The 10,000-nt window shown below is 40.1% G+C and overlaps 1 protein-coding gene and 1 pseudogene across 2 annotated transcripts in view; both read right to left on the bottom strand.

The window, feature by feature from the left end:
- Positions 1–372: 372 nt before the first annotated feature.
- LOC306990695 (myeloid-associated differentiation marker-like protein 2) lies at positions 373–1,282 on the bottom strand (annotated as a pseudogene). The gene has a single exon. The product of its transcript is annotated as a myeloid-associated differentiation marker-like protein 2 (transcript).
- An 8,409-nt stretch (positions 1,283–9,691) lies between these two features.
- Positions 9,692–10,000, bottom strand: part of aspscr1 (ASPSCR1 tether for SLC2A4, UBX domain containing) — an 18,918-nt gene continuing 18,609 nt past the window's right edge. The window contains 1 exon segment of the mRNA XM_079597860.1: positions 9,692–9,809. Coding sequence (XP_079453986.1) covers positions 9,799–9,809 — 11 coding nt within the window. The 3' untranslated portion in view covers positions 9,692–9,798.

The following is a 10,000-nucleotide window of genomic DNA, read 5'->3' on the forward strand; positions in this document are numbered from 1 at the left end:
TTAAATTATATTAAGCCTTAAAGTTCTGCATAATTAAGGGCGTGGCCACTTGAGTGACAGGTGGATTGCTGTTGATGTCACTACTAGCCGTTTGTCTGCCGTCTGTTAGCGTCACGTCACCTCAGCTAATCCGCCTCGCCGCACATTTTCGGTTATCCGGGAGTGATGCACTGCCAAGATGGCGACGGCTGGCTCCGCCCACTTTTGGGCTTCAAAAACGCTCTTCAGAAACACTACGAGTGACGTCACGTACACTACGTCCATATTTTTTTGACAGTTTATGGGTTTATGACGCCATATTGAACTTATTACATAATGTAAGGGACAGACGTAGTCTTTACAGTCTCACGGTTTCATCAACGCATGTTCTCGCTAGACTCGAGGACGCTGCGTCACCGACCGGCTCCTCTGCGAATACACGAGGTCTGCGATGTAAAGTGAGAGGTTGATGAAGCACAACACGGCGACGGCGAGCTTCACGTCCCACGAGCATTTCCCGCTCGGGCAGCCCTGCGGTCGTAGCGGAGCGCCGTACTTCTGGTCGAAGCTAAACACGGGCCAAACCACAGCAGCGCTAAAGTATAGCAGCACCGCTACGAACGTGTAGACGACCACAACCCGCTCAAACGGCAGTCGTACCGCCGCGGTCCGACCCGAGACCGTCAGCGCCACCAGCAGCACCGACGCGGCCAAGCACACGCCGAACACCGACACGCAGTAAACCGTCGCCACGTGGCGTGAGAAATCACTCCCGTTAGCTAGCATCACAAAAATCACGCAAGCTACGAAGATTTGCACCACTTTCAGGATGCCGGATGGAGTCGCCATGTAGCCGACGGCGCGACCTGGTTTAGCACGTGACAGAAAAACCTCGGCCCCGTACGCGACGCACGCCGCCCACGAGCACACGGTCACCGCGATACGGTAGTTTCGTATGTCGCAGTTGTTGAAAGGACAGTCATTCGCACGCACGAAGTACACGGGATATATGACAGACGCGGTTAGCGTCAGCAACACGGCTAGAGAAGCGAACGTCACGGTTAGATTCTCCCACGAGACACGCGTGAAGGCGGGTCACGTCCAGCACGAACACACACACTGTGATGGAGAAGCACGACGTCCAAACCGCCATACAGAACGTCCCGTAGGTGGCGCTGTAACCGGCGGCGTGGATCACCAGAGAGACGACGGCGCAGCACAGCGTTAGCTGACACACACGCGCGGCACCGATCGGGGAAAACACGCCCGCACCGTTTAAATAATGTCCAGCGGAGGCGCTCATGTCGTGGCGTTCGGTTACACTCGAGATCAGACGTTTGGGCTCACGGTCAAACGTCTCACCAAGACTATTTAATCAGAAATACAATTATTAATATTGCTATTTAAACTGTTTTTCTATTGTGATATATTTTAAAGTGTAATTCATTCCAGCTCAGTTAAATTTCTTATTATCAATGTTAAAAACAGTTGTGCTGCTTCATGTGTTAATCAAAATTAAACTTACTAAAAATGGATTAAATTATAAAAATGTAAAACTTAAATAATTTCTAAATGAAATCAAACACTAAAAATTTATAAATAAATGCTTATTTATGAAAACAAATCAAAAAAAATTTTTTTTTAACTACAATTGTTTTAAAATGAAATCCAACACTAATAATTAACAATGTAAAATTAAAAAATATTTAAAAAATACAAAATAAACACAATAAATCATAAACAAATACTACATACAAAATTAAACTTGTTAAATTGTTAAGTTAAACATAAAATAATTTAAAAAATTGAATCAAATACTAAAAATTAATAATCATAAATAAAAAAAAAATAAAAAATAAAAAAAAAAAACACTTAAAATGTATCAAATCATAAACATGTAAAACAAAAACAAATTAAAATAAGACTTGTTAAATTAAATCATAAAAATGTAAAATTCTAATTCTTGTAGCTACCATGATGAACACATCAAAATAAAACACACTAAGTGAATTAGGTAAAATAAATTGTAAAATTAAAATAAATAATGTTATAAATAGAAATGAAACACTAAAAGTGTGGAAAGAAAGTTCAAAAGAACAGCATTTATTTGAAATAATCTTTTGTAACAACGTAAAATTCTTTACTGTTTAATCAACTTATCGTGTCCTTGCTGAATGAAAGAATTCAAAGTTCTCACTGACCCGACACTTTTGCCCAGTAATATTGTAGTATAGGTTATGATGATGTGCTATCTCCAGATCAACAGGAGGTGTTCCTCCGCCGTGCAGCGCAGATCGCCGTCGGTCGGCGGACACCGGAGCTCCGGGTTTCCACAGAAGCAGATCCACGGCCGCTTCTCCTCCTCGGGGCGCATGAAGTGTTCCTGACTCTATTCTGGAGCGCGTGACTCACTATCTGTCAAAGAACAAACCCGTCAAAACAGCCCGAGTCTCACAGAGATCATTAACATCAGATCCAGCATTACCTTCCAGTGCGATCCCTTCCCAGATCCAGCGTGACCAGAACCCGTGCAGAGAGGAGATGTGTGTGTGTGTGTGTGTGTGTGTGTGTGCACTTTCTCCACGAGGGAGAGGCTGGAATGTGTGTCCAGAAGCACATGTGAAGGAGTCGCAGTTATTCTATATATACACACATTTAGACACAAGAGAGTCGCTCGGGGTTTCCAGGCATGCAGTTGAAGAATGAAGGGTTAAATATGCAGGATCACTGATGATATCGAGTTGCACTGAGCGCTTGTCGTAGTTCTGAGAGGAATCTTCCAGGTTCAGAGCAAGTTAAAGGCCCGAGATGATCATCCATGTGCTTCCAAACCTGTGAGATAAAGGAGATATTCTGAACACCTCTGCGTTTTTGTCCATGCAATGAACTTCAGATGTCATTTTGAACCTCATTTATTTCTAAGCATTAAAGGTACACATTTTCTAATCACTTTTTTATTGCTGATGTGTGAACAGCTTGTTACAAAACTTCTTCCAAAATGAATCTTCCCCGACTCCCTGTGTTGTCCATGAAAGCCTGAGACTGATGTTTATGTGAAGTACTCAAAAGCACGTGACGTTTACGCCCGAGACTCTCTTACGAATCCTTATACAATGTTCAGGATAATATGAGAAGAGCCGTTCTGCACTGTAATGTCAATGTGTGTCATGGATTCATTCAAACTCTAGTCTCACATAGCCTGATCTATATAGTCTATAGTCTCAAATATACTTTATAATCAGACTATCATAACAGTGTAATTTTAAAGCTACAATATGTAATTGTTTTCTCCGCTAGCGGTCGCTAGCCTCTTACAATAACACAGGCGTAGGTTGATGACGCAGTGATAAGCTGAATTATGGAGCTTGTCGTCATGCCGATGGATCTAATAATGTTTATGGATGAGTGAATACACTGATGTGTTTATCATGACTGTGGTGTGAAGCAGACGCGAGTGCTAATGAGAGACAGATCTCAGCGCCACACGCGAGTCCCGCGGATATAAAGGAATAAGGACATTTCATTCTCCCGAACTAACGTACCCGCGAGTGCAGAATTACTATCACACCGGTCAGTTTATTAGACGAATGAAGCGTGTGAGGAAACAGCGCTGTTCACTCGCTCTACACTATCACACTAAACTGCATCTGAGTGTGTTAAAGTCATAATGTTATTCTGTGTTAGTTTGTTGGCTATATGATGCTAGCTGTACATCAACATCAGAATAACATACAGATCATAGTCAAGTCAAATCAAGTCAATTTTGATTTCTATAGCACATTTAAAAGCAACAGTGTTCCGCCAAACAACAAGATATAAGATATACAGATATAAACACATTACACCCAATACAATCCTATTAATAGATCATGTAAAACCTAAGAGTTCTGGGGAGTGTACGGAGTCAGAAGGCCACGTATGTATTTTGGTGCAACACCAGATAGAGCCTTGTACACAAAAACTGCCATTTTAAAACCGATTCTGAACTTAACAGGAAGCCAATGTACAATAGCTACAATAGGAGAAATGTGATCTCTCTTTCGTACCGGTCAGAAGTCTCGCTGCAGCATTTTGGACAATTTGCAGGCGGGAGATTATAGTTTGAGGCGCAGTACAGGGAACTACAGTAGTCCAGACGTGATGAACTGAAGCCGTGGATTACAGTCTCTAAATCTAGTGAAGATAAAAACTGGTTTACTTTTGCAATCGATCTCAAATGAAAGAAACGGCCCTTTACCACTGAACTGATTTAGTGCCGAATCCAATGTAACACCAAGATGCCTTACATGAGGCTGAACACTGACGGGGAAAGGACCTAAATTGAAAGGAGATGGGGACTTAGATGGGCCTAAAATCTAAAGTTAAAATATCCTATGTTTCTCAAAAATGGCGCCCAATGGCAGCATATAAAGTGAAAAGAGGAGCGGGCTTAAAATGGACCCCTGGGGCACACCACATAATAGGGGAACTGATGAAGAAGGAGACTTCCCCATATTTACTGAGAAGGTTCTGTCTTTGAGATAAGAGGCGACACCACTTTTTCCAACCGATACAACAAGATACTATGGTCGATTGTATCAAAAGCAGCGCTTAAATCCAGCAAGACAAGCACTGCGTGTGAACCGGTATCGAGGACTTGCAGAAGATCATTGCTGACCTTCAACAAAGCAGTTTCCGAGCTGTGCATAGATCTAAAACCAGACTGAGAAGTGTCAGAAATGTTGGATGTACTAAGATAGGTATTCAACTGACAATGCACGACTCTCTCTAAGAGCTTAGAAGTAAAAGTCTAAAATTGTTGAGGAGAGATGGGTCCAGGTGAGGTTTCTAAAGCAGAGGGTGAACTACCGCATGTTTAAAACTAGCAGGGACAATTCCATTCGCTAGAGAACTCTTAATAAGCTGGAACATTTTGCCTTGGACACAATATCAACTAGCTGAGCTAACCGGATAAAACAAGTTACGGAAACGGTGAACCGGTCAAAGGGGGATTATATATTGCTGGCTTGATGGAAGCCTTGATTGCCACAACTTTACCATTAAAAAAATAAGACATAAAAACTCTTTCACCAAAGGGTTGTCATATAAAATTTCATCATGTTGAGCTATATAACATTGATTAGTATTATGTACATTTGCTCACCTGTCAATAAAGCTCAAGTCAAGTCGAAGGTAGTCGCGGACGCTAGCTCTCCTCGTCTCGAAAACGCCACGCTGATAATGATCCTCGTGTTAGTTCTCCTTTTTTCCCAAAGTCTGCTTGCCATGGTCCATCATCTTTGAACGAAACAACAACCGCGTGCCGCTAGTTACGCACTACGCCGTTCTACACGTCTGTCGCCATGGTTACTAAGGCAGTACGAGCGGCAGAGGTGGAAAGTCCAGGGGTCAGAAAGTAAAAGTCCTGCCATATGTTTATTCCACCCATGAACCCAGTCAGCTGATTTCACTAATTAGTTCTATCTCCTGGCTGAAAAACTGTGCTAATTAGCAAATCCAGGTGATTGGAACAAAATACTGAGGAGGACTTTTACTTTCTGAACCTGGACTTTCCACCTCTGACGAGCGGAAACCAGGGATAACGCGGATATTACGTCAGTGACAGGCGACAGTGATCAGGGATATTGTAAGTACACAACTGCAGGAAATTTATTACAAAATTCTTACATATTGTACCTTTAATGAGCTCATCTGTCGACATGATGCTGATGAATCTCAGATCTGCTGTAAACACACACACACATATCAGATGCGTTCTGAACTGATGCTTTCTCATTTCTGTGTGTTTATTCTGTTATTGAGATCGGCACATATTTACATATTCATCTAAACGTCGCTCTCAGCAGTGGTTCATGTTCGTTAACAGTATATCACTGAAAATGCTATTTCCAACTTCTTTTTTGCTTCTATGTAAAGAATGAAAAGATCTTCTCCGTGAGTGTATAATGTCTTATTCACGTTCAGTCTCTCGTGTGTTACTGTTCACGAGCACGAGCAGTTAGAGCTGCTGCAGTTTCACTGAACGGCCACCGGTGTCGCTATAACACGGGTCTCTGAACTCAGCCGAACATTATGCATTAATGAATTAATATGCATCATGCATTTGCATTAACAAAAACAGTTTAATCACTCGTCAAATCACGTCATTGAGATAAACATTAAAACAAAAGTGCCACAAGACTTACTAACATTTAAATCCGTTCATGAGCAGCTTTTGCATGAAGAACATCTGGGTTTATTTATAACGGGATAATCTATGATGCTCACATTGCAAAATCATTATTGTTGTGCAAAGTCATACACACACACATTGTAATTTGACGAAATAAAACATTAATATTGGAGAGACAATTACATATTTAGTTGAACTTTACCTTTTATATTTTTATTAAAACATATTTTATCGGACATTCCTTTAAAGTTATGAAAAGTCCTTTAATGTTCCAGCTGCAACTGAGACTCATTTACTGAATTAAAAACGTAACAGCAGTAAAACTTTCTGACTACAAGAACACCGATCATCACACCAGAAACAAATATGCTGGAAACATATTAAAATTAATTTTCAGTTTATATCGCCATGTTCGGTCAAGCATTTAATCTTCCTTCTTCTCAACAGCAGCGACTGATAATTAGAGTTTTTTTTTAGCGTTTTATTTTTTAATTATTTTAATATATATTTTCAGTTAGTAATTTTCTTTTAAAATTTTGTTTAAAATTAAAAAAAATATATAGCCTATATTATTATTATTAGTAAGTCTATTAAGTTTTCATTTTTATATCAGTTGCCGTTTTGGTTATTTAAGTACAAGTTAAACTGAATAAAAATGAGTAGGTAATGTTTTTTGGCAACTTGCGGAGATCATACGTTTATTAATATATTTTAACATATTTTTTTTATTTTCAGTTATTGTTTACTTCATTTCAAATACCTATTTTTAGTTGCAGTTAACGATAATAACCCTGGTCCTGGTCACAGTTTGACTCCTGTATAAAGATATATTAGACAACAGCGCCACCTGCTGTTCACTCACTGTACTGCCATCTGGGGTCCGTAGAGATGATTGACAGATGCCAGCCAGCCAGATATTCTAATCATGATCACTGATCTCTGGCTAATTTGGTTCTTCCAACGAACTTGATTCAAATGTCTAGATTAAGTTGTCTGATATACTGCGTGTTCTTGTGTGCATTGGAAAGGACAGATCTGCAACTTCAGGATGAGCTTTGAAGAACCTAGCGATCCTGAATTATGTCAAATCATCACCAGTAGGAATCCGCGTGCGAAGGAAACACGTGACCAAAACTACAGCACGCGCATTGTGAACGAGCTCGTGAAGTCCGTCCACTAGGGACCCGAACCACCTGACCAGCACAGAAACACACGATTGTTGTGATTCTTATAAGATGTTTGTGTTGCACTGTGATAATACCGAGACACTGTAGGGAGAGAAACAACTAAAATACTTTAACTAGACACATTATGACTTCATGTTGACCTGAAGGTCTTTAATCAAGTGTTTAATTTAACTGTGATGCAGATCATAAACTCTTAAAGTCCCCCTGTAGTCAATAACTGTATCCAATCTATGATCACCAAAATTACATATTTAAAGTTTTTTCTTTGAAAATTTTTTCTTAAAATATCTTGAATGTAACTCGACACACTTGCCTCATTTAGTATGCGCTGTATTATGAATATGCAAATGAGCCCCGCCTCCACTCACTCACTCACTCAGAGATCCACTGGTTGACGATCACACGTTGATCTGATTGGTTACACGGTTATATGAATATGCAAATGAGCCCCGCCTCCACTCACTCACTCACTCACTCACTCAGAGATCCACTGGTGGACGATCACACGTTGATCTGATTGGTCAAGGTAGTGTGTGACGTCAGAAACACCAGCGATTTCAAACCGTGTGTTTGAGACTGTCTTTGGTTCACTGCAGTTTTAAGCAGAAAATACTCAGCAATGCTGTCCACTTATGAACTTACACATGTGTGTGTTAAAGCAGATTAATAACACCACACACACACATAAACTACATTAAACGCTGGATTTTCACCACAAGGGGGACTTTTTGAAGTCTTCTTCAAATGAAGTGCAGATCACTTTTACCTTTGAACGGGATGAGAGAGAACAAGGCGGTGTTTCGCGGGTTAAACGGTGGACACGCGAGCATTAGCTCACCTGCGCGGCTCCGCTAGCCCTCAGCAGGTCCTTCATCAAAGAGCCGCCGCAGCTGGAGCTCATTAGCCGAGTCGACGGGCCGCGGCTAGCGGAGCGATGACGAGTGCCAGAGCCTCCGGACACTTTGAAGTTCCTCCAGACGGGCAGCGTTCACATCAAAGCAGCGCTTACCCGCCGCCAGCTTCACAAAACGCCTGAGATCTGCGCTTGAGAACTAAAGGCTGTTTACACAACACTGTCTTCCACTAGAAACAGAAAACTTTATGCGTTTTGGCCGTTCATTTACACAAACTTTTGAAAACGGGTTTCAAAGTGCAAGTGTTTGAAAACGATACCGTTATCGACTTGTGAACTCGACGTCATGCGCATTAATCGTTCAGTCTGTAGTCTATAAAGTGTTTCTCTACAAAGAACATCGCCATCTACTGGCCTGACTGCAGAATACAGCGATTTTAGTCGCTTTCGCGGATCCATGTGAACTGGGAACATTTTGATAAAACGTCGTGTAAACAAAAGTTTGAAATCTAAGGGCAGTTTTTACACAACACCGTTTTCAACTAGAAAGAGAAAACTTTTAATGTGTTTTGGCCGTTCATTTACACGACAACAGCATTTTGGGGGCCCGAAAATTCTAACTTTTGAAAACGGGAAACTGCAAGTTTTTGAAAACGATACTATTATCATCTCCGTGAAAACTAGAAAAACACGAATTTTGTGAAAATGATGACGTCATGTGTGTTACGTGTTCAGTCAGTTTCTTTAAAAAAAACATCGCCATCTACTGGCCGGACAGCAGAATGCAGCGCTTAAGAGTCATTTTTATGGATCCATAAACGGGGATCATTTTGACAACGTTGTCGTCTGTACGTGAAAAACGCAAAGTAAAAACTTTACCGTTTTCAGTAAGTTGTTTAAACTAACCCAAAGTGGACGTTTTTGAAAACGAAACCATTATCGTCTCCACGTAAACTACAAAAACGCGACCTTGTGAAAACTGTGACGTCATACGTGTTCAATCATGTTTTTCTTTAAAAAGAGCATCGCCATCTACTGGCCTGACAGCAGAATACAGCGATTATTAGAAAAAAATTATATTTTTAATGTAAAGGTCCTGTTTTTAGTACAGTGTTGTTGTGTAAATGCGACCCAGAGTTGTCAACATAAACAGTTGATGTCCGAAAAAAGAATATGAATAAAATATAAATATTAGGTAAACTGAACTTTAAAAAAACTGGGTTTTTTTTGGGGGGGGGGGGGGGGGATGAGAAAAGATAAATAAGTTTAAGTAGGCTATTAAAATGACTAAAACAAAAATAAATGACAGCTATATATATATATATATATACACACACACGCATATTAAAAACTTTAAATGTCAATGAAATGTACATGAAAAATAAAACTGAAAATATAAAAAGGAAAGCCAATTCAAAATATTAATAAATACTATAGTTTATCAATAATAATAAAATAACTTAGAAACAGTTGATGCCGGAAAAAAAGAGAAAACTCAACTGGCAATTAACATTTGTTTAATTGATGAAGTTTTCATGAAGAATTATGAACTATTGAACGCCTGCAGCCGGAGAATCTCACGCTCGTCCTCCTGCGCTGAGCAAACCTCACTTCTTTCCTGGAAACATACAGTGTGAAAGTGCAATATACAGTTAAATATACATTTCCTATATTACACAGTTTTATAAATCTAAAAAATCATATTTAATATAAGGGCCACATGGATGTTGAAGTACGTTATCATGTTACCCATCTACATCCCAGTCAAAGTATAACTGTCTATTCATCAAAGAATCATGAAAAATCAAA

This window comes from Phoxinus phoxinus (genome assembly GCF_949152265.1).
Source record: "Phoxinus phoxinus genome assembly, chromosome: 22".
Lineage (NCBI taxonomy): Eukaryota > Metazoa > Chordata > Actinopteri > Cypriniformes > Leuciscidae > Phoxinus > Phoxinus phoxinus.